Consider the following 27,649-nt stretch of genomic DNA (forward strand, 5'->3'; position numbering starts at 1 on the left):
GATTCTGTATTTATTTCTTTTTTAAAGTGGGGTGTCACTGCATAACTCTCAAACCAGATTTTTAAAATATAATGATGGTGAACACCCTATAGTATTATACAAAGCCTTTCCACTGTTTCTAATTTGGTATGATTATAAAAAAAAAAGAGAAAATGGGGTTATATTGCCTCTTTCCTCCAAAAATATGGCAAAAGCCACTTAGGCAAATATTTGAATGGCAACTGCTAAAAACATAAAGTAATATGTATCATTCATTGTATTCATTAAATTCATGCCACAAATATTTCTGCTTATTTCAATAGTGTGTAACAGAAAAGAATAAGTATGGGAAATCTGTCTTACAGGATCCCTCAAACAAATCTATTCTCATTATGGAAATTTGGACAAGTTTTCTTTCAAAACTTATCTGCTCTCTAGAAGACAGGGATAAGGATATACCTGACACTATCAGGCCTCTGTCACATGTCAAACAATGCCTGGGGATGCCACAATACTCTTCTAAAGTAAGAGTTGCTTTGTAATAATAAAAAATCAAATTACATAAGGATTTGACTTAATCATATTCTCTATGTCTATTGAATAATAATTCATCACCCAAAGATTATTTACATGTAAATATAGAAAAAACTGTTTATGGAAAATGTTAAAGGAACTTTAATCCTTTTTTGTTCTTTCAAGCACTGTTTTTTAAAGCAGCAAAGAAATCTACAATATTCAGCTAATGAATTTTGAGAAATAGGTTCCAACAAAAATGACCTTAGAAGTAAAAAATTAAAAGAAAGAAGAATAGTAAATAATTTAATGATGTTTAAGAGTATGAAGTAAGAAGCAGGTCTTAACAGATCACAATATCCTAGAGTCGTTGATATAATATCACAAAGATTCCATAATCACCAAAATGTTAAGAATTGAAAAGGTCATGAAGACCATCTTGTTCAATACCTTTAAAAGAGAAGGAAACTAAGACCAAGAGAAGCTGAATGTTATCCTAAAGGTCACACTGCTACTAAGTGACAAAGCTGATACTAGAATTTAATAAGTCTCATTTCTTCTCCTTAGCAACTACTTTTACTCTTTACATAAATTATTATGGAATACCTATCTGCAAGAAGCTAAAAGAATTTCATGAATGTTTCACTCTTTATTGTATACTAGGATTTTAAGCAGAATAGAAAGTAAAGTATTATATTCACTGTTTTTCTTTAATATAAGGAAGATAAAGTAAGAGGTAGGAATGATAGTTAAGAGTTTAAAGAGTCCAAGACCAAATTTAATAATTTGGTCCCTGTAGACTACAAGTCTAGAGGGCATGGTTTGGAATGACAAGAAGGGGATGAAAATTTTCTATGTTAAGATGATCAAGGGCTTGAGCTAGGTGAAAAGAGAAATAAATTGTAACCAATGGGAAACAGAGAAGATATAAAAAAGGATAATCCCGCTTTTTTCTATATCAATCTCTTTTTGTATAATTTGAAAATACTCGATTCCAAAAAGATCAGTCTCCTCATCTGAAAGAGTCAAAAGCACAATAATTTTACAACGGTCCTTTTGAGCAACACTGACTGAAAGGCAGTTGGTTAAGTCTTTGCTTCATTCCCATAGTATGCATTGATCTAAGTTGAATGTGATGAGAGAGAAATCATATCCTTAAGGAAGAATCCTTCTTTCTTTTCAATAAACTATATGATTAAAATGAAGACAACAGTCACTTTACACAGGATATTTTTTCAATCAAAGGACTTTCCAACAAAATATCTCAGAAAGATTAAATACATAGCATGTCAGAAGAAAGACTGACATCAAAAGCATGAACCTAAGGAATGCAATCACCTTCTGCAGCAAACATAGTTCCCCACAAATTATCAGATACTAGCTGAACCCACAGCAGAAAAAGAATTTGTTCCATTAAAAGTTTATCAAACTGAAATTGTTCCAATTAAACTTCTAAATTCTCAGTAACTCCTTTTTTCAAAAAAATTAAAACGTTGTAAAACTAGGAAGGTACATTACTTGGAAATTAAAATTAGGGAACAAAGCTATAAATGAAATGAATGAACAATATGATGGAAGACAAAACAAAATTTAAAAGAGGAATAGTTTTCTGTATTAACAGTGACTGGGTAATGATCTGTTTTGAATGTCTTGGAGTCACTGTTTATTTTAAATATATATATGTTAGATGCTTAGCAATGTGTAATTTATCCTTACCTTTGGATTTGGGAATTAGTTCCCCACAGCTAAGTATTCGTACTTCAGCATATGGTTTGCTGGATGCATCTGTTTTCTGGTTTTCAATCTCTCTCACAACTTCTTGACCAGAGATCACTTGTCCAAAAACAACATGGTGCCTATGTAGATAAATTAAAATGACTAAGTGTTAATTTTTTGGCTTTAATAAAAAAAATAAAGTAGCAGAAGAAAGATAAATGAAAAATATTTACCCATCTAAATGAGGTGTAGGTTTAGTTGTTCTTTTGAGGTCATCATCAGATAGAAGAATTAAAACAAAGTCAGAGAAAAACAAAGTTAGCACCTCTAAAAAGGAAAAGAAAACAATTGCATTGGAAACAAAGTTGCAGAAAGATTAATTTAACGTTAATTTTAATCAACAGAATTAAAACTGACAAGAAAAGACATGCTGGATAGATGCTTTTATGTTAAATATTAAATATGCAATAAGAAAATGTAACTATTTTAATCATGACAGATATCATCTGACATATAGCAAATAAAATTATGTTTTTGTTTCTGTTTTTAGATTTTTCAAGGCAATAGGTTTAAGTAGCTTGTCCAAGGCCACACAGCTAGGTAATTATTAAGTGTCTGAGGTCGGATTTGAACCCAGGGACTCCTGACTCCAAGGCTGGTGCTCTATTCACTGCACCACCTAGCCACCCCTAATAAAATTATGTTTAAACATTATAAAGGTAATATGATGGAGAAATAATTTCAGATCTTAATTTTCAGTCAAACTCTGATAATGTTAGTCTACAGTAATGGCAAAATGCAGAAATTTTTAAAATTCTAGATAACAAGATGTTTTATTTAATCCCCAACCTCTTTCCTTTTACTTCTCATGTCAAACCTCAAAGGTCAGTGTAATTTAAATTGTGCATTAAGACAAATTATAGGACAAAGAACTAAAGATCAACTGTATACATAATGGTAAAATTTATTAAGAAGAGTTACTGGAATATTAACATCTATCAAGACCTCGATAAACTATGTCTCACATTTTAAACCACACTTTCTAACTGAAAATCTGGCAACTAATTTTTACTTAAGTACATGTTCTCATTTTGGTCTCCTCTCATTAAGTCTTAGTATCTTCAGGCTACCTCCTCCACTTCTGTTTCTCGAATTCCTGTTATCCAGAATCATCATGTTGGGCATAAAATACTCCATCCCTTCCTAATTAACTCATGTACCCTTTCTACATGTCTAATAGAATGAACATCAAATCTTTTGACTAGTTCCCTAATGCAATTTTTTTCCTAATGCAATTTTAAATAAGCTTCCAACTTGTACTGAACTTCCTTGAAGTCTGTCTTACTTTCTCCCATTTGCTGAAAAATGGTTGTTCTGAGGATGCTATGTTTCTCATAACCAGTTTTTCTCCCACATTCCCCTGGGTCTGAGGAGTAGACCATTACTTTTGTGTACAGTCTACTTTTAGATCAATATTTTGCTGCAATTCAAAAACCTCTCTGCTTTTATGGTTTATTGTATTGTAATTTGCATTATCATTTCTCTATCAATAGAATTTCTACTTCAGCACCCAGCTCAAAATGATTTCAAAGTTGACACTGATAATCTATCACCTTGACACCACAGCTCCTCAGTTAGAGACCTCAATTTTGACATCACTTCATTTACTCAACCTCTTCTTATTTCATTTTTGCAACAGTTTGTCATTTCATCTCCTCACCCTCCCTAACTAGTCTATACACTTTAAACTGTATTACTACTACCTTGGACAAAATTTTCTGTCTTCCACATTCTCACTCCTCTGGTTCTACCACTTCTCCCATCTTATGGCTAGTCACTTTCTGGACTTGCCTGCCTGATAAGCCTAAAATCCATGATTAAATATTCATTTTAACAATATGTTGGTCACTTCCTATTTCTGCCTCGTCCTACACAGGTATTATCTGTCATTTACCTTCTCTTGAACTTTTTTAGTCAAAGTCAAAACCACTTAAAAAGGCTTGCTAACCATTCGTGCAATCTGATCTTAGTTGGCGGCAGCTATTATTAAGACACATCACAGGGATAGCTGTATTTATTTTTTCTTTTACTAAGATCAGAACTACTGAACTAAATCCACTAATTTTCCCTTCTTTTTATTTCCACTCCTTTTTCTAAAGAAGTGATCCTTCCTTGACAAAGATACTCCTTCATGTATGGTTTTTTAAAATCTATGTTACCTTTTCCTAAAGAACCTTTTGTTCTCCTCTTTTCCTTCAACCTCTTCTAAAAACAATCCCCTTAATTTCTGCCTAACACATTTAGATTACCTTTCTTTGACCAATCTAATTAAATAAAACAGGAGACTTGGGTTCTTGGCGTGCCAGTGACTGGTTATCTTGTGAATTTGGAAAAAAATCATAATCTTTTTGCTTTTGGTGCTAGACTAAATTACCTTAAATATTCCTCCTTTCTCTGAAATTATATGAATCTATACTCTATATGAATTTGCACTCGCAGCCATGACTCACTTATGTATTTTACCACTGTGCTTTATTTCTAAGTCTTTGTGCCATTCTGAAAATGACCTCCTGAAATTTCCTAATAGTCATACCCATCCTCCACTCACAGCTGCCCAAAATCTCCATCATTTTCCTTCTCTCTAGAACATCTGACACAGCTGATAACCCTTTTTTGAATCTCTTTTCCACTTGGCTTCCCTAACAATCAAACAAGATAGCTTACTTTCTATGTGTTAGGTAATATGTGAAGTACTAAAGAATATAAAGACAAAACTAAACAGTCAATGCTTTTATGAACTGTTGTTCTATTTCTAAATGTTTCTTCAATCTCCCTTACTAGTTCTTTCAATCCTAAATACAAAGCTTTCACCAAAGTAAGATGTCAGCATCACTCCCTCAGCATTCTCTTCCAGCTTTGTATCACTTTTACACAGGCAGCTTCCAAATTTTAAATTCCAGATTTTTAAAGACCTTCTAGTACACTTCTCCACCTGGATGTTCTGTCACAACCTCAAACTCAATCAAAAAAGCCTCAAACAGAATCATAACCATTATCCTCCAAAGTTGTGGGAAATCCATGTGTAAGAAATACTTTTAAGATAATTCTTTTTAGGAGACTGGTTATTATGAAATGTAAGACTAGAAATACCAAGCGTTAAGTGAATTCAATAAATTTGTTATGCACAACTCTGTGCTAGTTAGTGTGAACAGAAAAGATCAAGTGATACAGTCCCTGTGAATAAGATTACAATGTAATAGGGGAGAGCAAGATGTTATTACAAATAACACAAGACAGAAAATAATAAGAGCATTAGAGGTCAAACAGAAAAGGCTGAAAGTTTAAAGGAAGGACCACTTCTAGCTTTGACAATCAAGAAAAACACTGAAGAATGGTACTGCATAAAAAAATCAGTCTAGGCAAGAGTAGTGAGACAAGAACAGGATTCTAGAGCTATCTTGATGAGATGGAATCAACAGGACTGGGCTACTATTGAGTTGAAATGGGGAGTGAAGAAGAAAGAGGCAAAGACAGCTATGAGAAAACATTGGTACCATCAACAGAAAAAGGAAGTTAGAAAAAAAAGGATATTTTATTCTATAGGTGGGCAAAAGATTATGAATTGACTTTTTTAATCCTAGTTTTTTATAGATATCTTGTTTTTTTCCAAGATTAGATTTCTACTATTTCTGCCCCTTTCCCCACAGAAACCCATCTGTTAATACAAAGATGTTCAGAGGAAAAAAAAATGAGCAAACGGATCACATTAAACACCCCCAACTTCTAACATTATAAGCAATGTTCCACACCTGTGAACTCCTCACCTCTGGAAAGGTCCAGGGAGTTGTCCTTTCATCTTGTCTCTTGTTCTTCACTTTTGCCAACAGTTTCAATTGTTTTGCAGTCATTTTTCCTATTTACATTGCTGCAGTCATTGTGTATCTTTGTTTCCCTTGGCTCTTCTCTATTTTATTTTGAATCAGTTTATCTAAGTCTTTACATGTTTCTCTTTTATCATATTCATTGTTTCTTTTAATACAGTATATTACTTTATATTTATGTACTACAAGTTGTTAAGCCAATTCCCAAATGATGGCCATCTACTTCATTTCAAATTTTTTGCTAACATGATTGATTTTGCAGTCAAATATTTTAGGTGTGTGTGTGTGTGTGTGTGTGTGTGTGTATATATATATATATATATATATATATATATGGAGACTTCTTACCAATGATCTCTTTGGAGTGTAATTCTAATGGTTGGATCCTAGGATATGTACATTTTAGTCATTTTATTTTGTTTTAATTTTTTATTTTAAATTTTTCTCCTGAATGATTGCACTAGTAGTTCACAGCTTCATCAATATTACATTATTTGTATGAATATCTTCCCATAAAACAACTCTTCTAATAGTATTAATTCTTCTTGTCTTTTATTCTCTTTACATACTTGCTTACTTTTAGCTAAAACATCAGAGCCATTTTCATTTGCATTTCTCTTATTAGAATTTGGAACTATTTTTATATGACCATTATTTTCAGTTCTTTTGAAAACTGTTGATATCCTTTGACTTGCTTTTCTAGGAAATAAATAGCATATGGTTTTATAGATAGATAGTTCTCATTTTACAAAAGTGGACTGTTTCACAAACCTCTAAAAAAATGGTTTTCGTGTACACTGAATATGCCTGTGGACAATGGAAAGAGAGAACCAGTGTACAGTTGAAGGACAAACTGGGACTGGAGCTTGGGGCCCAAGAAATGAGAGCAAAATGAGGAACACATGAAATCCTGGAGCTAGCCATATGGGGGTTTGGTCAGAATCAAGAAGACAAACAAGCTAAGGTGTGTTCATTTTACCACTGCTGCCATCTATAAGTCTTATTTTCTCTTCCACCACTCTCATGTAGACTTTTATCACCTTACACCTGGATTGTTTCAAAAGACTACTGATGGGTTGATCTGCCTCAACTCTCTCCCCACTCCAATCCATCATTGATTCAGGTATTAAAATTATATTCCTAAAATGGAAGCCTTATAATATCAGATATATTACTGACTGAACATAAGAAATAAACTCTAGTGATTGCCTAATGCCTCTATGGATCAAATACCAAAGAAGGTTTTATGAAGAGCATTAAAGTCCTTATTAACCTAGCCTCATTCTACCTTACCAGTTTTCTTATACATTACTCTCTGACTCAATAAGATTGACTTCCTGCTATTCCATGAACAAGACATTCCATCTCTCTACTCAGGATACTCTCTCTAGCTGTTTTCCATGCCTGGACTTCTTTTCCTCTTCTGTCTACTGATCTCCTTGGCTTCCTTTAAGTCCCAACTAAAACCTCATCTTCTACAGGAAAGTTTTTCTTTTGTTAATCAGCTCTTATTTATCTTCTATCAAGCTTGCTTTGTTTATATTTGTTGGCATCTTGTCTTCGCCATTAGAAGGCAAACTCCTTGAAGGCAGGAATTGCTTTTTTGTCTCCTTAGTTGAATGGCAGGCACATAGTAGGCATTTAATAAATGTTTACTGTTTGATCTAAACATTTATCTACCAGACCAGCAGTTTCCTAGCAGTTCTTTCTTAGGTGTTTTCTATGTTCAAGTTTATCAAATCCTGGGTTGTTGAAGTATTTACCATCTCCCTTGTCTAGTTTGGGTTAACATCTGTTTTTTCTATATTTTCACCAATTCCAAAATATTGATTAATGCTGCCTCATAATAAAGTTGTTTGTTTTGCTTTTTGGCAACTCAGTGGGGATCAAGTGACTTGCACAAGGTCACACAGCTAGGTAATTAAGTGTCTAAGTCAGGATTTGAATGCAGATCCTGTGTTCTATCCCACCGCACTACCTAGCTGCCCCTCATAATAAAATTTTAAGTCAGGTAGTACAATTTCCTATTCATTACTACATTATTTCCTATGATAATTTATATTTTTTGTTTCTTCAAATGATCTGGTATCTTCTCTAGATTCAAAAAGTACCTTTTAATGTAGCTTAATTATGTAAATTGGCACCAACAGTATTGTCATCTTTATTGAAATGTTCCAGGTTTTTATGTTTTTAGAAGTATTTTGTAATTAAATTTATACATTGAGCAAGTCTTAATAAAGACCTGCTCAATAATATTAATTGTTCTTTGGAAAACTGGTATTTAATTTTGGTAGAATTCTCTTGAACATTGCTGATTTTGATGTTTAGCAATTTAAATATAGAGCAAGTAATTAATGAAAGACTGAAACCCAGGGAACAAATTGGGAGAAGAGGTATATATTTGGGGTGCATCAGCATAGAGGTGATTACTATCTATGAAAACACAAATTGCCTAGGGAGGAAGTATCCTGTATAGTTCAGGTTTGAGAGAAGGAAGATGAACTAGCAAAGGAAACTGAGAAGTCAGATAAATAAGAATCAGGCTAGAGCAGGGGATTCTTCTCTAAGAGGAGAGTATCAAAGAAGGGGTGGTTAATACCATCAATTGATGCAGAAAGTTCAGGGAAGAGGAGAACTAGGAAAAGACCATTAGGCAGAGAAATTGTGATGCCTTAGAAAGAGCAATTTCATGTTAGCTTCAGCAATTAGAGAAGAAAAAGAAATTGAAGGAATTACAACTGGGAAGGAAGAGACAAAACTCTCACTCTTTGCAGATGACATGATGGTCTACCTAGAGAATCCCAAGAAATCATCCAAAAAACTACTGGAAACAATTAGGAATTTTAGCAAAGCTGCAGGTTATAAAATAAACTCATAAATCCTCAACTTTTCTATATATGTCTAGCAAGATACAGCAGGAAGAGCTAGAAAGAGAAATCCCATTCAAAGTAACCTCAGACAATATAAAATATTTGGGAGTCTATTTGCCAAGGCAGACTCAGAAACTTTTTGAAAACAATTATAAAACACTTCTCACGCAAATTAAATCAGATTTAAATAACTAGGTAAATATCAACTGCTCATGGATAGGTAGAGCTAATATAATAAAAATGACAATTTTACCAAAACTAAACTACCTGTTTAGTGCCCCACCAATCAAAATTTCAAAAAATTACTTTAATGAATTAGAAAAAATTGTAAGTAAATTCATATGGAGAAATAAAAAGTCAAGAATTTCCAGGAGCTTAATGAAAAAAAGTGCAAAAGAAGGTGGCTTAGACCTACCTGATCTAAAATTATATTACAAAGCATCAGTCATCAAAACTGTTTGGTACTGGCTAAGAAATAGAGTGGTGGACCAGTGGAATAGACTAGGTGCAAAAGCAGGAGAAGATTATAGTAATCTGCTGTTTGATAAACCCAGAGTCCAGCTATTGGGATAAAAACTCTCTCTTTGATAAAAATTGCTGGGATAATTGGAAGTTAGTATGGAAGAAACTTAGATTAGACCAACACCTCACACCCTTTACCAAGATAAGATCCAAATGGTTACAGGACATAGACATAAAAAATACTATAAGCAAATTAGAAGATCAAGGACTAGTCCACCTGTCAGATCTATGGAAAGGGGAGCAGTTTATGACTAAGGAAGAGTTGGAGAACATCACCAAAAACCAATTAGATGATTTCGATTACATTAAATTAAAAAGCTTTTGCACAGATAAAACCAATGTAACCAAGATCAAAAGAAATGTAGTAAATTGGGAAACAATCTTTACAAGTAATGATTCTGACAAAGGACTCATTTCTGAGTCATATTTTTAAAACAAAAAGTCATTACCCAATTGACAAATGGTAAAAGGATATGCAAAGGCAATTTATAGATGAGATCAAAGCAATCCATAGCCATATGAAAAATTGCTCTAAATAAATAATTACTAGAGAAATGCAAATTAAAGCTTCTCTGAGGTACCACCTCACACCTCTCAGATTGGCCAATATGACCAGAAAGGATAATGATCATTGTTGGAAGGGTTGTGGGAAATCTGGGACACTATTACACTGTTGGTGGATCTGTGAACTCATCCAACCTTTCTGGAGAGCTATTTGGAACTATGCCCAAAGGGCAACAAAAATGTGCATACCCTTTGACCCAGCAATACCACTACTGGGTCTATACCCTGAAGAGATGAGGAAAAATGGTAAAAACATCACTTGTAAAAAATATTTATAGCAGCCCTGTTTGTGGTGGCAAAGAATTGGAAATCAAGTAAATGTCCTTCAATTGGGGAAATGGCTTAGCAAACTGTGGTATATGTATGTCATGGAACACTATTGTTCTATTAGAAACCAGGAGGGATGGGAATTCAGGGAAACTTGGAGGGATTTGCACAAACTGATGCTGAGTGAGATGAGCAGAACCAGAAAAACATTGTACACCCTAACAGCAACATGGGGGTGATGATCAACCTTGATGGACTTGCTCGTTCCATCAGTACAACAATCAGGGACAATTTTGGGCTGTCTGCAGTGCAGAATACCATCTGTATCCAGATAAAGAGCGGTGGAGCTTAAACAAAGTTCAAGGACTATTCCCTTTAATTTAGAAAAAAAATCTGTTATCTTATTGTCTGATCTTGCTATCTCTTATACTTTTTGTTTCTTCCTTAAGGATATGATTTCTCTCTCATCACACTCAATCTGGATCAATGTACAGCATGGAAACAAATTAAAGACTGACAGATTGCTTTCCATGGGGTGGGGGGCAGAGAGAAGTAAGATGGGGGAAAATTGTAAAACTCAAATAATATTTTTTAATTAAAAAACAATTAAAAAAATAAAATTTCAACAGAACCTGGGAGAATTCAGATCATAGGGGGGTTGAAGAATGACTAGAAAATGAGGAAGCATAGACAGCAGCTTCTTTTCTAGAAATTAAATCACCTAAATGCTATTTAAAGTGTTTTTGCAAAATTACTCTAAGGAGGAAAAGCTGTTTGCAATTGTTGAGAAATGCTCATCAAGTCAAAACAGAACATATCTCATACATTTAGATTAACTTAACTCAAGGAGAAAAGATATCATAAATACAAATACAGCACATTTTCTTGCAGCAAAGAACTAGAAACAAGTAGGTACTCATCAATAAGTGAATGAGAAAACAAACTATGATGTATGAATGTGAGGTGATACTACTCCATCGTAAGAAATGATGTGGAAAAATTCAGAGAAAATGCATGTAGAAGGAGTGTACAATGAAGCAAGCATAACCAAGAAAACAATTTACAGGATGATTTAAATAATGTAAAGGAAACAATCCTTGAAAGTTCAAAACTGAACAAAATAGTGACCAACCCCAACTTTGGAAGATTTATGGATGAAGGTAGCATGTTTCCTACCTATTAATGAGAGGTAGTAGATTAGAAGTTCAATAAGTAGTACATTTTCATACATGTCTTCTTTTCTGTTTGATTTTATTTATATTTGCTATAATCAACGATTGTAAAAGTAAGTGAGAAGTGACAGTGAGTATCAATGAAACTAAAAAAACATAACTGTTAAAGTTTAGCAGCAAAAGACGCCTTAGCTTGAAAGAAGACAATAGCTTTGAGAGGTAGGAAAATCAAGAAAATTTTTTCTTTTAAGCAAAGGTTGAAAATGAAAGATATGGGGATGTCCTTTGAAACTTTGAGGTATTCATTAATTACAAAATTAAAGAGAAACTTCCTAGTATGACACATAATGTCTCTTAATTTTTTTATACATTAATAAAATATTGTTTAAGAGTAAATGAAATACCCCTCCCCCATAAATATAGACTTGCTTGAATGATAAAGTAAAGAGGAGAGAAAAAAATTAAAATAAAAAAATAATAGTAATAATTGTAGATATGGCCAGGTGGTGCAATGGATGGAGCACCAGCCCTGAAGCCATGAGCATGCGAGCTCACATCCGGTCCCAAACACCCAACAATCACCTAGCCATGTGACATGAAAGCTACCGAACCCCACTGCCCTGCAAAAACCCAAAAAATAAAAAGAAAAAAAAAAGAAAAAACTGACACCCAACGATCACCCTGCTATGAGGCCCCAGGCAGGCCACCCAGCCCGATTTGCCCTGTAAACCCCACCCCCAAAAAATAATAATAAAAAATGTGCTTCAGTCTTTGTTCCAAAACCAACAACTCTGTCGCAGACGGATCACATTCTTTATGATAAGTCCATCACAAAAGTTACTTCCATATTTTTCCACCATTCCCACTGCTGATCGCAACTCCCTCCTTTCATATTTCTCTACTACCATGTACTCTATTTTCTCTCTCCTTTTACTCTGACTCTGCTGTAGGGTTGCTGAGTGGCACAGCAGACAGATCCCTGGTCCTGGGGCCAAGAAGCCCTGAGCCCCCCATATCACCCCTTAGGCCCAGAATCCACCTGGCCCTATGGTCCTGGGCAGGCCTTCCAATCCCAGCCCCTTGCAAGAAGTAAAAAAGAAAATGTGTTATATCTGACCACTCTCCCCCCCATGGTCCATCCTCTCCTCCGTCACTCACATCACCCCCCTTTCCCTGTCCCCCCCTTAGAGATGCCTATACCCCATTGGATATATATATGCTGTTTCCTCTCCTAACCACCTCTGATAAGAACAGATTGTCTCTTCCCCCTTGCTTTCCCCCCTTTCATATCATTGCAATAGCTCACTGTAATAAAGAAAAATCTTATTACATGAACTATCTTGGCCTATTCACCCCTCTCCTTTTTCATTCTCCCATTACATTTCCCTTTTTTCTATTGACTCCATTTCTACACCATATTTTATCTTCAAATTCAGCTTTCTTCTGTGCTTCAACTATAAAAGCTCCCTCTACCTGCTCTATTAACTGAGAAGGTTCATATGAGTATTATCAGTGTCATTTTTCTATGCAGGAATACATGCAGTTCATCTTCATTAAGACCCTCATATTTCCCCCCTCTCCTCCAATCTCCATGCTTCACCTGAGTCCTGTATCTGAAGGTCAAACCTTCTGTTCAGCTCTGGCTATTCCAGCAGGAACATTTGAAATTCCCCTGGTTCATTGAAAGTCCATCTTTTTCCCTGGAAGAGGACATTCAGCCTTGCTGGGTAGTTCATTCTTGGCTGCATTCTAAGCTCTTTTGCCTTTGGGTATATTGCATTCCAAGCCCTATGAGCATCCAATGTAGTTGCTACTAAGTCCTGTGTGATCCTGACTGCAGCTCCACGATATTTGAACTGTGTCCTTCTGGCTGCTTGTAATATTTTCTCTTTGACTTGGGAGTTCTCGAACTTGGCTATAATATTCCTAGGGGTTGGTTTTTGGGGATCTCTTTCTCGGGGGGGATCAGTGGATTCTCTGCATTTCTATTTTGCCCTCTGCTTCTAGAATATCAGTGCAATTTTTCTGTAGTAATTCTTTGAAAATGATGTCAAGGCTCTTTTCCTGATCATGACTTTCAGGTATTCCAATAATTTTTAAATTATCTTTCCTAAGTCTTGTTTTCCATATCAGTTGTTTTTTCAATGAGATGTTTCACATTCTCTTCTAATTTTTCATTTTTTTGGTTTTGAAGTATTGATTCCTAATTTCTGGTAAATTCCTCAATCTCCCTGAATTCTATTCTTTGTCTGAAGGATTTGTTCTCAGAGTTTTCTTATCTCTTTTTCCATCTGGCCAATTTTGCTTTTTAAAGCATTCTTCTCAATAACTTTTTGAACTGTTTTATCCATTTGACCTAAGCTGGTTTTTAGCATGCTATTTTCTTCAGCATTTTTTGGGATGTCCTTGACTAAGCTGCTGACTTCATTTTCATGTTTTTCCTGCATCTCTCTCCTCTTTTCCCAGTTTTTATTCTAACTTCCTCATTTGATTTTCAAAGTCTTTTTTGAGCTCTGTCATAGCCTGAGCCCAATTTCTGTTTTTCTTGGAGTCTAGATGCAGGAGCTTGTGCTTCCTCACCTTCAGACTTTGTATTTTGATCTTTCTTGGGTTCATTTGCAAAATATTTCTCAATGGTGTTCCTCTCATTTCTCTGTTTGCTTATTTTCCCAGCCTGGGCCTGGTTTTGGGGTGCTTCCTGAGCTTTTGGAACACTCCCACAAGGGTCTCAGTGTGTGAGGCTCTGTCCCCCCTCCTGGTCTGTGAATGACCATAAGTGCCCCCCTCTGCTACGGGGCTGAGGTGGGGGGGCCCAGACTGCAATCAGGATCTGAATGTGGTCAGAGCCCCAGAGTCCTGTTCCAGAGGCAGAGGACAGAGCTCTGCAGTCTCTCTCTTGACTCCCCTCCCTAGGTTCAATGGGCTCATGCCCTGGGGGGCGCCTGCTTACTGGCTCTACCTTCTTCTTGTTCCTGCTGCTGTCTGTGTGCTTTGAGCGCTGGGCTTCATGTGCTTGCTCTGGCAGAGCCCCCCCCCCCCCCTGCTGCTGTTTCCCCAATCTGTGCCTGGTGCTCCCCGGGGGCGTAGCTCAGCCTCTGGGAGGCTGAAGTTCTTTTGCTCTAGCAGGGCGCCCCCCTGGCAGGCCACCCCTCTGGCGGGCTGCCACTGCAACCCCGGGGAGCAGAGCCTTTCTGCTCTTTTTCAGGTTACCTTGAGTAGGAGAACTGCCTCACTGGGTCCCTCTGTGGGTTCTGTCTCTAGAAAATTTAGTTAAGAGTCTTTAGCTTATGAGTTTTATGAGAGAGTGCCTAAGACATGATTGCCATCTTGGCTCCTTCTCCACAATGTCTCTTAAGACATGTGCCCAACCTATCTTTGCAACTTTATTTTTTCACTACTCCCTTATGTGTATTTAGATTCTGATCATGCTGTTCCTATCACCTGAAATACCCTCCCCCCATTTCTCCACCTATCAAAAGCCTAATATTACTTCAAGATCCAGTTCAACCATGAATTCACTACACAAAGCCTCATTCCTCTTAACTCCCACAGATCTCTGGCACTCCTTTAGAGCACTTATCATATTTTATTTTCTACTATAGTTGAATACTTTCTTTGTAACCTAGATGAGAGAAAGGAATATCTTAACTGTTTTTTTATTCCCACCTACCCAAGCATTGGAATAGTGCTTTGCACCCAGGAGCTGATAATAAAAGATTTTCCCCCTATTATGAATAGTTCATTTTTGAGGGAGATTTTTTTTTTGTTTCAAATATTACAATATTTAAATCTTTTAATTATTTGCCTCTTGCCTACTTGGCTTCCCCTCACTTTTGTCAAATCATTTATACAACATTCATATAGTCATAAAATCTTAAAGCTAGAAGACAACTGAGAGCTATGTAATTCAATCACATCATTTTATAATAGGTAACAAAAGTGAAAGGGAATTGTCTACATAGCTAGTGAATGGCAGAATTGACACCATTCTCAGACAACAGAACTTTTCTTTGTAACACAGCATGCTGCCTTACTCTGAATCTCCTATGAAAGTTTTGCTTTCTTTTGGCTATTGGGAGCCTAACATATAGAAAATAGATAGTTTTCACATCTAAATTAAGCATCCTTCTGCCTTACCTCAACAAATATACTCTGCCTAACTTCCATATCAAGAGGGTTAATTTAGATATTTTTCAAAGTCTCAATGAAAGGAATGCATTTTCTTTTAGGAATAAAGGTCAAACTGAGAAAGTAGAAACAAAAGTGTAATGAAGACTAGGTAGAGGCAGCAACAGTAACAAATGAGGCAGTTGGGGGGAAGAAGGTAAGATTTCTTTTGCAGTATGCAGCTTTTACCAAGTAAAACTACAATAACAAAAAGTAGTGGGAAAAGGTACTGGTAGGGGATCTAAAGGGGAAAAGTGGGACAATGTGTTACTCTCTATTCTAGAATCTTAAGATATAAAACTGAATGAATTTAAGTCATGAAAAGCATCAAGAGAGTAAACAACAAAACAAATACTCCATGAAGTAATAATGACAAGCATATAACTAGTCAAAGATGTCTATTTGGTATTATGATACATGGTGCAATAATACATTCTTTACACAGTTTCAATGACTTGTATCTTGCTAATACTATACCTTTATTACTATCACTTTTTCCTGGACTGCTCCTCCTTTTCCCTATGATAACAAGCTAAAAGAGACCTTTGAAATCATCTAGTCTAATACTCAGTTTTCAGACTAGGAAATCAAGGCCATATTTAAAAGCTTATTGTTACACTAATAGTTCAAAAATATTGTTTCAAAAGGAGCAATAGAAGTAGGAAAAGCCCTTTTTAAAAATGTGCACATAATTTATATACATGTAAAAATCAAAGAATATGTTCTCCATTTCTTATTGTGTTTCTTCTACTTAAGCAATTCCAATGGCTTAACCTTTCCTCACAGTTTCTTCCCTTTTTATCACCTTACTTCTATTCAATGGGCATTCTTCAGTTCAAGTTGTAAGCTTTATTTTTAAAACACTATCTTATCCTTGTCAGCAAAAAAAATACTAAGAGGGCTAAGGCAAAGTATAGTGCTCCATAGATCTATCTACGAAGAACTCATTAGCTGAAAATGTTTCCCCCCAAAGTGTTGCTGATGTAGAATTTTGTTGTAACACTCCTCCTCTCCCCCAAATATCTAAAATAAATCACCTGAGATGAAACACAAAATGATCAAAGCTTTATGCTCAAAAAAAAGTGAAAACTAAGGATTAATAGAAAATGAATCAACTGTTCACTCATGTAATAGTCCTCAAAAGGGGGAAATGTGTCATATAGCTAAAAAATATCATGTACAATATTACAGAGCCGGAGCTATTAATCTTTTTAGTGCCACAGACTTCATTGGCAGTCTGGTAGAGTCTATGGACCCTTTGTTAGAATGTTGTAAATGCATAGGAAATACCATTATGAAAATAGTTTTAAAAACAAAGACAATAAAAATCCCAAGTTCTTGAATCCCTGAGATTAAGAACCCCTAAAAGACAGGATAGTATAGCAGAGAGTACCAACTTGGAAACGAGTCCAAGTGGAGTTCTGGTTCTGTCTCTATTGTTGACTAGCTGCGTGATTTAGAAATAAATCATTTGGTGTTTGGATCTCAATTTCTTTATCTATATAAATAAGGAGACTAGATGATCTCTAAAGTGCTAACAATTTTGACTATTACTCAGATTCATTATTCTCATTTATAAAAACTGGAAAAAATGATACTTGTCTATTAATCTCATTAAAGATAAAAAAGGTTGCATGATTATTGGAAAATATAAAAGGGAAAGTGACAAAAGACATTGTAGATAAAGGAAAGAGTGAAATGTTAAGAAGGAAAAGAAATGTGATTTATCTTTCCCAGATTTTAGACATAAAACAATAATTCAGTTGATTCAGAACAATAATAGTTTAAGGTTAAGAGCTGTTATAGAAAAGCAATATCTTAAAAGAGGTGTTTAAATTATTGTAGAACAATTTTAAAACAGGAAAAACAAAGAGTAAGGGATGTTTTATTACAAAGGCAATAATAGAAATGAGAACAGCTATAAAAATTACAATAAAAAGGTGTTTTCTATATTAGAAAGAATCAAATGATTCTACAAGTTATGTCAACTTATATGACAAAAGGATGTTTTTATAGTTAGAGAACAGAAGTGGTGAGTAAAGGAAGATCACAGGAATATTCAGAACTTGGAGGAGTTTTATGCAGGGAGATAAAGGTTCAAAGTAGTTATGTTAAAGATAAGAAACATTTCATTCTGAAATGGCTAATATTCATCACTGGTTTTAATTCAATAAGCATTTTTTGATGCCTATGTCCCAGCTAGAAGATTAGGTACTGAAGATACTGAGAAACAGTTACTGCTTCCTAAGAAAAATCAGGAGTTAATTCAAAGATTAACCAAGATAATGGAAGAAGTTTAGATGTAATAAAAGGAAAACCTGTCCTTTGTGCTTTCAAGTACTAACATTAGTAGGACATGAATTTGTAGGTCCTTAGGCTACTAAAGATTAATAACCTAGAGTTGGGAAGGGTTTCTTGAAGAAAAGACTGAGATGAATAAAGAACATTTCCAAAGATTAAACTTAACTTATTATGTGATTCAATAAGCAAACAGTTCAATCAATTGTCCCTGATACAGTCACTTTAAGTCATCAAAAATCATCTTAATCTCTTAATTCAATTCGTAATAGATAGCAATGACCCTGCACATTTGCTTCTTAAAGATGGAAATGTAGAATCTTCTGGTTAATACTGAGATCTATAAATGATTACTGTGCAAACAAAAAAAAAATATGACACTGGGACTTTTGGTGACAATTTTATTTTTTTCTTCTTAGATTTTTTTAAAATTTATTTAAGGCAATGGGGTTAAGTGAGTTGGCCAAGGTCACATAGCTAGGCAATTGTTAAGTGTCTGAGGCTACATCTGAACTCAGGTCCTTTTGACTCCAGGGCCGGTGCTCTATCCATTGTGTCACCTAACTGCCCCATGACAATTTTTCATAGATGTAAATGCAAAAATTTGTAGGAATATAGTTAACTTGACAACTTTTTCCTACCATCTACTCTCAATCTCTCTATTCACTATTAACTACTAGCTGGTAAATAATGAAAGAAATAACTGGGTAAGCTGACTATGATTTGACAGTTAATTAATACTTACATGAAAAACTGCGAACCATTAGTATCCTTTCCTCTATTGGCCATTGACAAGAGAAATTCTTTATTGTGTTTAACAGCAAAACTCTCATCTAAAGAAGAAAAAGTTTTCAATAAGAAGTTAAGAATGTGTACACACATATACTCACACATGTTATATATTTACACACAAAAATCATTTATATTTCCATTTTTTGTTGATAGACTCATTTTATGAAATCAAAGTTTGTAAACTGATAGAATTCAAAATTTACATAATTTTTTCCATCAATACAGAGTAGCTAAAATCAACCTACTGTGTTTTCCCTTTTCCATCTTGATTCTGTTCTTAAAGTCTGTCCAGTTCTATCTATACTTTTTGCTTCCAATCTGCTGTCTACTTGTCCTAGTCCAATCTTGGGTTATCCCACTATCTGCTTCTTCTAGCCCTTCTCATGTGCTGCTGACCAGAGCAATGATGTGGGCTTCATATGATGTAAATTCATATTAACCAATCTCAACTGGGTTGTTACTGTAGTAACATAGCTCTGTTACTCCCCCCTTCTAAGTGTTTCTTTCCTGAGTTCTCGCTGTATACTGCTATACCTATTGAATCAAACTGAAAATTCCTGAGAAACTTAAAAAACTCAATATATCTCAAACAAAATTACCTTTCTCATCAAACTCATTTCTCTCCCATACTTCCCCATTTCTGGAGACTCTACTACCATCATTCTTCAGACATTTTAAGTTCACAACCATGGCATTATCTTTATCTTAATCCTTTTCATACTACATACAATCAGGTCCTAATCTTATCACATCTACCTTCACTGATCCCTCCAACTGCTAGTGCCCTTACTTTTGAACTACCTTGTATTTAACCAATTTCTATTATTTTGCATTTATTTCCTTCATATTTATTCCTAATATTTAGAGATGTATTTTCCATCTCACAACTAAAATAAAGTAAAGATCTTTTGAGTAGGAGCTGGTTTATTCATTATATTATTGAGTTCTAACAAATGACACAGTTCTAATTCATGATATAGATTGAATATTTAATAAATGACTGGTTGTAATCAGGGACAATTTGGGGCTGTCTGCAATGGGGAATACTATCTGTATCCAGGGAAAGAACTGTGGAGTTTGAACAAAGACCAAGTATTATTTACTTTAATTTAGGGGAAAAAAAACTGATATCTTATTGTCAGATCTTGCTATCTCTTATACTTTATGATTCTTGCTTAAGGATATGATTTTTCTCTCATCACATTCAATTTGGATCAATGTATACCATGGAAACAATGTAAAGAATGGTAAATTGCCTTCTGTGGGGGGTGGGGGGTGGAAGGGAGGGAAGTAAGATTAGGGGAAAAATTGTAAAACTCAAAATAAATGAAATCTTTAAGAGAAAAAAAAATGAATGACTGGTTGCTATAGAATACAAAAATGTCAAATCATCGTTTTCTTGTTGTCCTAATAAAGAGCCCCATATAAATGATGATCAAATATTTTCTTTAATATATTACAAGAAAATATGCAATTGTAAGTATAATAAAGAAGAGAGCAACAATAGCCTAGTGTAGAGGTTCTTAGCTTTTTTTGTTTCACAGAATCCTCTGGCATCCTCATGAACTCTTATGGACCCCTTCTCAAAAGAATGTAAAAGACATGAAAACACACAGGATTACAAAAGAATCCAATTATAATAAAATATTTCTCAAAATATTTTTTTGGAAAGTTCATGAATCTCAGGTGAAGAACTCCTGACCTATTAGATAGGAAACTAGTTTCAGAGTAGGAAAACATGGGTTCAAGTTGTTTCTGAATCATGTTATGAGCCTATGCAAGACACTTCAAATCTCAATTTAATCCAGCAACATTCCAAAACTGTAAAATTGCAAAGTAACTGCTCAGTTGCTGTGATGAACAGAATTTCAATTATAGGGTTGGATTAAAAAAAAAAAAACAAAAATATTTGCCTAATAAGACCCTTATATGATAGTAAATACAAGAGAAACAAAAAATTCTTTAGTGGGCCTGCCTCTCAACCGTATACAATTTTAAAAGGAAGTCTCTGACCAAATGAAGAGCAGAGAAATGTTTAATGTAGCTACTCTCCTGATGGGACATTGCACATCAAAATTCTATAATTAGGTAGTAATGCTAGAAATCACTCTGCTATAGCTCAACTTTTTCCTTATCTTAACTTCTAAATAATTGCTCTTCATAGAATTCAATGACGATTATCCAAGACTGAAAAAGTTATTTTCAATAAATCAATTCAATCAATCAATAAAAGTTCATTTAAGTGACTACCATGTGTCATACACTACGTAAATGATGTAGAAAGAAGCTTATGTCATTTAATTAATGATGACAACATATGTCTGTTGAGAACCAAGGAAAATTTGAAGTCAAGTTCAAATCTAAAATTAAAAGGCACAGAATGAGAAATTCTAATATGAATTATGTAGAAAATGGGGACCAAACAATTTAACCTCTGGTTCAAGGCTACATTACTATATAGTGATTTGTTCTTGATCCTCTTGTCCACATAAGCTACACTATACAGCTTCTCTCTTTTGACAGTATAGTATATTGACAGAATATGGCTAGATGTATTACTAAGTTTAATACATTTTTTGAAGATAAGATCTAGATAGCAATAGTGCAAATGCAATTTGAGTTTCAAGACTATGACTTTGGTCAACCCAAATTTACAAATGCAGGATGTTTTTAAAAGCTTTTTAAAAAATACATTAGGGAGGAAATTACAGTCCAATTTTATATAATTAAAGTAGCTTTTATAAAGTTACTGCTCAACTCAAACAAAAATACAAAAAAAATATGGTTAATATTGAAGGGTTTTATATGACTTCACATGTATAATGGGTTTCATTTTCTCAATGTCTGGGGAATGAACTAGAGAATTTGAAATATAAAATAAAAACTAAATGAGTTTTGGGCAATATTTCAAGATCAAGTTAGCTAATAATCTATTTAGTTGGCTTTGGAAACAATACTGCTTAAAATTGACTAAACGATGTAGTGATATTTACAGCTCTAACCCAGTTTGGAATAGATAAAAAAACACATTTTGATGAGAAAACTGTTTTATGTTTTAATAACTATTTAAAAAATCCAATGAACCAATTTATTCACAGAAAAATTAACATTTGGTCTAGCTTACAAGTACTTAAATAAGAATTTCAATGGTTTCAGAAGTTTGAATAATAAATATTATATAATATAGTATAGAATAGTAAATATTAAAAAGTAAACACATTTGATGCAAAATCTTTCTGTCGAATATAGAGTGCTGGGATTAGAATACAGAGGAATGAAATGATTAAAGTCTACAAATATTGTCTACTGGTGATCCCAGAGATCTCGAACTTGATTTTCTGTGCATTCTTCCCAATCACCAAAACCATATATTCAGACTGGATTGAAAGTTGTTATGTCTTATTCTTTGTATTTCCCCAAAAAGTATTATGAAAAGCAAGCTTTATACAGAGTACCCGATAAATTTCAATGATTTCCAATCAACAGAGAATTGTTTACCTTCAAAAAAGCCTCCATAAATGGATTCTCCACCTCGTCCATTTCCTGGGAAAAGAAAATATATCATCTAGAGTTCATATATGAATATAAATTCCTTTTTTTTTTTTTAGCGTTTTCAAGGCAATGGGGTCAAAGTGGCTTGCCCAAGGACACACGGCTAGGTAATTATTAAGTGTTCCTGACTCCAAGGCCAGTGCTCTATTCACTGCGCCACCTAGGCGCCCCTAAATTCTTAAGACTTAAAAGATCAGCAACCACAGGAAGATTTTCAGTTATATGAAATATTAAAAAAAAAGTCCGATATTGACAAAAATAAACAGGTTCCACAAAAATTCTACTCTGCATTCTCATTATGGCAAGGAAATGATGCTAGAATTTTGAAGGTTATGTGAAAAGACTTGCAAACTGTACCTGAGTCTAACACAATACACTAATCTAGAGACAGATGTAAGGACTAACCTATCTAAATGCAGAGGTGCCTAGAGAATTCCAAGAAATCATCCAAAAAACTACTGGAAACAATTAGCAATTTTAGCAAAGTTACAGGATATAAAATAAACCCTCATGAATCCTCAACTTTTCTATATATGTCTAGCAAGATAAAGCAGGAAGAGCTAGAAAGAGAAATCCCTTTCAAAGTAACCTCAGACAATATAAAATACCTGGGAGTCTATTTGCCAAGAAACTTTTTGAAAACAATTATAAAACACTTCTCACACAAATTGAATCAGATTTAAATAACTGGGCAAATATCAACTGCTCATGGATAGATAGAGCTAATATAATAAAAATGACAATTCTACCAAAACTAAACTACCTGTTTAGTGCCCTAGCAATCAAAATTCCAAAAAAAATTACTTTAATGAGTTAGAAAAAGTTGTAAGTAAATTCATATGGAGAAATAAAAAGTCAAGAATTTCCGGGGATTTAATAAAAAAAAAGTGCAAAAGAAGGTGGCTTAGCCCTACCTGATCTAAAATCATATTATAAAGGATCAGTCATCAAAACTGTCTGGCACTGGCTAAGAAATAGAAGGGTGCATCAGTGGAATAGGCTAGATGCAATGGCTGGAGACGATTATAGTAATCTGCTGTTTGATAAACCGAAAGAGTCCAGCTATTGGGATAAAAACTCTCTCTGATAAAAACTGCTGGGAAAATTGGAAGTTAGTGTGGAAGAAACTTAGATTAGACCAATACCTCACACCCTTTACCAAGATAAGATCCAAATGGATACAGGATTTAGACATAAAAAAACAATACTATAAGCAAACTAGAAGATCAAGGACTACTTTACCTGTCAGGTCTATGGAAAGGGGAGCAAGCAGTTTATGACTAAGGAAGAGTTGCAGAACATCACCAAAAACAACTAGATGATTTCGATTTTATTAAATTAAAAAGCTTTTGCACAGATAAAACCACTGTAACCAAGATCAAAAGAAATGTAGTAAATTGGGAAACAATCTTTACAAGTAATGATTCTGACAAAGGACTCATTTCTGAGTCATATTTTTAAAACAAAAAGTCATTACCCAATTGACAAATGGTAAAAGGATATGCAAAGGCAATTTATAGATGAGATCAAAGCAATCCATAGCCATATGAAAAATTGCTCTAAATAAATAATTACTACTGCTAGGTCTATATTTGGGCTGTATTCCAGAAAAGATGAAGTTTTCCAAGAAAACAATCTATATGTATAGGATATTTATAGCAGCTCTTTTCTGGTTGCAACTTGAGATTGAGGGGATACCCAGTGGTTGGGGAATGACTGAACAAATTATGGTATGTGATTGAGGTGAATTATTGTTTTGTTATGGAAAATGATGGAACAGAATCCTCTCAGTAAAAAACTTATATGAACAGATGCAATGGGAAATGTACCTTAAACACTATAACATCAATACTACAGGATGATCAGCTGTGAATGACCTACCTTTTCTCAGTATTGCTGTGACCCAAGAGAACTCTGAAGGTCTTATGGTAAAGAATACTATCCATCTCAAAAGAGAGATGCAATGGTAACTGTATATAGATTGAGGCATATGTTTTTCACTTTATATTTTTAAAGTTTTTCTTTGTGTATGTGTGAGTGTGGTTATCTTTACTTTTATAAGATGACTATTGTAGAAATACTAAAAATAAATAAATGAATGAATGAATAAAAGATCAAGAATTACTAGTTAATACACTAAATCTGAAGTTTCTGTCCAACAACATACTAGAGATACATCTTCAATGTTAATTAAATAAGATACCAAACACTACTCTCTTTCACTCCACCATTCTCAGTGACAATGAAATCCTAAGCTATTAAAAAAATAAAGTATTTTAACTCCTAGTGACTTCTTTTTATCTTTACCCAAATCATGCTTACCATCTCAATTTCTCTTTCATAAACAACAAATTTCACTTCATTTTTAAGACCTTCTTCTTCTCAAACTTCAACAGATACTTGGAATACTTTGCTCTTAAAGGGGAGAATTGTAATACCATTTTCTACCCATTTCTACTTCCAAACTCTCTCTAAGAGTGCCTCTGCTCTGATACCATAACCCAACAACATTTTTAAAAAGAATTTTGGTTTATTTATATTATTATAGTAATTTTGTTGTGAGAGTAAACATAACCCCCCCACAAAAAAGATAGAGAAACCTCAATAATAGTGAGAGAGAGAAAGCATACTTCAATCTGGGTTCAGGTTTCAATGGCTGTCTCTGGGATGAATTGCCTTCCGAACATCATAGACACTAGAGAAGTTGCTTCAATATTTTTCCCATAGTTGCTATTACTAGCTCTATTTCCTTCCACTCTATTCCATCTCAATCTCATTTATTCAATTTTCTCTCTCCTTTTACCCTGTCCCAGCTCAGAAGTGTGTTGTATCTGAGTACCATCTCTGACAATCTTTCCTCTCTTCTATCACCTCCTCCCCTTATCCCATCTCTTTCCTCTCATTTCTCTCTAGGGTAAGATAGCTTTCTAGACCCTATTAAGTGTGTATGTTATTTCTTCTCTCAGCCACATGAGAATGAAGGCTCACTCATTCCCCCTTGCTTTCCCTTATTCCACCCCATTGTAAAAGCTTTATCTTCACTCTTGTGAAATATCTTAGCCCCTTCTTCCTCTCTTTTCCCTTCCTCCCAGTACTTTATCACCCATTGACTCCATCTTTTTAATATATTATGCCATCGTATTCAGCTCCTTCCTGTGCCTTGTCTATCTAACTGCTCTTATAAATGAGAAAGTTCATATGAGTTATCAACATCTTCTTACCATGCAGGAATACAAACAGTGCAATATCATTAAGTTCCTCATAATTAGTCCTTCTCGTCTACCCCCTCTGTGGTTCCCCTGAGTCCTGTACTTGGAGATCAAACTTTCTGTTCAGCTCTGGCTGTTACCATAGGAAAGTTTGAAAGTTCCATTTCATTGAAAATCCATATTTTTTCCCCTAAAAGATGACGTTCAGTTTTGCTACATAGTTGATTATTGGTTGTAAAACAAGATCTTTTGCTTTCTGGAATATCATCTTCCAAGTCCTATGAGCCCTTAATGTAGATGCTGCCAGATGCTGTGTAATCCTGACCATAGAGCCATGGTAGTTGAATTGCTTGTTTCTGGAAGTTTTTAGTATTCTTCTCTTTGACTTGGGAGTTTTGGATTTTGGCAGTAATATTCCTGGAAGTTTTTCTTTTGGGATCTCTTTCAGGAGATGATCAGTGAATTCCCTCAATTTCTATTTTACCCTCTGCTTGTAGGATCTCAGGGCAATTTTGCTGTATTATTTCTTGAAAAAATAAAGTCTAGGCTCTTTTCCTGGTCATGACTTTCAGGTAGCCCAATAATTTTTAAATTAGCACTTCTGGATCTGTTTTCAAAGTCAGTTTTTTTTTTCCAATGAGATATTTCACATTTTCTTCTAATTTTTGGTTCTTTCAGTATAGTTTTATTTCTTCCTGAATTCTCACAAAGTCATTAGCTTCCTTTAGTTCCATTCTGCATTTGAAGGAGTTATTTTCTTCAGAGCTTTTTTATCTCCTTTTCCAGCTGGCCAATTCTGCTTTTTTAAGGCATTCTTCTCCTCATTTGCCCTTTGTGTTACTTTTTCCATTTGGCCTAATCTGGTTTTTAACATTTTATTTTCTTCAGCATTTTTTTGTATTTCTTTCACCAAGCTACTGACTTAGTTCTCATGATTTATCTGCATCACTCTCATTTCTCCTTCATTTTTCCTCTACCTTCCTTAATTGCTTTTCAAAATCTTTTTTTGAGATCATCCATAGCCGGGACCCATTTTTCTATCTCTCAGAGTAGATACAGAAGCTTTGACTTTGATGTCTTCTGAGTATGTATTTTGATCCTCCATGGGACCAAAAGTAATTTTCTATGGTTAGATTCTTCTAATTTCTTATTGTTTACTCATTTCCTCAGCCTATGACTGTTTTACTGTACTTACAGGCCTTTGGGGGGTTTTAGGGACAACTCTCCTGGGACCTTACTTCCTTCAAGGTCTTCTCTCTTACTTGTGCTCTGGTATGTGGATGACCACAGGCCCTCCTCTCTGCCCTGGAGCTGTGAGGAGGATCCCTGGTTGGCTATAATAGTATGGGGGCCCAGACTGCAACCTGGATCTGAGTGTGGGCAAACAGCAGAGTCCTGCCCCAGGGAGAGCAGAAAGACTTCTGCAGTGTCCCCCAACCCCCTAACCATCTGTGGGCTGAGAGCTCTGGAAGTGTTGGGTGACTTCCCCAATTCTTGCTGCAAGTTCTCACCACAGGGCTGTTTTAAGGCTGGTGCTCCACTTCGTACTCACTCTGGTGTGGCAGAGTTCTCTCATCAACCCTTAAGTCTGTCCCCGGTGATCCCTGAGCCAAGAGGTCTGGAAACCAGCCCCTCTCTGCCAGGGATCCAGGCATCCACTGGGCTATTCCTAGAAGGCTGGAGGCTGGTTTGCTCTAGCCAAGCTGCACTGTGGCTCTGTCCAACCCTGATCCCTGTGAAACAGACCTTTCCTGTGGATCTTCTAAGTTGTCTTGGCCTGGGAAATTTTATTACTCTGTCTTTTTGTAGGTTCTGTCCCTCTAAATTTTGGCTAGAGTCATAATTTGACAGCTTTTGGAAATTTTGGGGGAACAAGTTTACAGGAATTCCTACCTTCACGCTGCCATCTTGACTCCATCACCCTAACAATTTCTTAATTGAAGTTCATTATCATATTTATGACAAATATGATTCCCAGGTCATTTTTCCTCCTTTTTCAATGGGTTCTGGGACTGTTTCACCATTTCTGTCTACACTCTCTTACCATTATCCTAAAGAGCTTTAACACAAGCTGATACTTCCCTCAATCTCACTAAATATCCTAATCTTCAAATTACTCAACTTTCATTATCACTACTCCTCAGCTA

General features: G+C 34.9%; 1 protein-coding gene across 4 annotated transcripts in view; it reads right to left on the reverse strand.

The window, feature by feature from the left end:
- The window catches only part of PPIG (peptidylprolyl isomerase G), a 102,227-nt gene that overhangs the window by 19,839 nt on the left and 54,739 nt on the right, over positions 1–27,649 (reverse strand). For all 4 annotated transcript variants that reach the window (XM_074215759.1, XM_074215758.1, XM_074215761.1 and 1 more), the window contains 4 exons: positions 22,240–22,284; positions 18,695–18,782; positions 2,442–2,471; positions 2,209–2,348 (listed from right to left, as the gene is read on the reverse strand). In XM_074215759.1, coding sequence (XP_074071860.1) covers positions 2,209–2,348; positions 2,442–2,471; positions 18,695–18,782; positions 22,240–22,284 — 303 coding nt within the window. The remainder of the gene's footprint in view (positions 1–2,208; positions 2,349–2,441; positions 2,472–18,694; positions 18,783–22,239; positions 22,285–27,649) is intronic.

Source organism: Macrotis lagotis, chromosome 1, assembly GCF_037893015.1.
Source record: "Macrotis lagotis isolate mMagLag1 chromosome 1, bilby.v1.9.chrom.fasta, whole genome shotgun sequence".
NCBI lineage: Eukaryota > Metazoa > Chordata > Mammalia > Peramelemorphia > Peramelidae > Macrotis > Macrotis lagotis.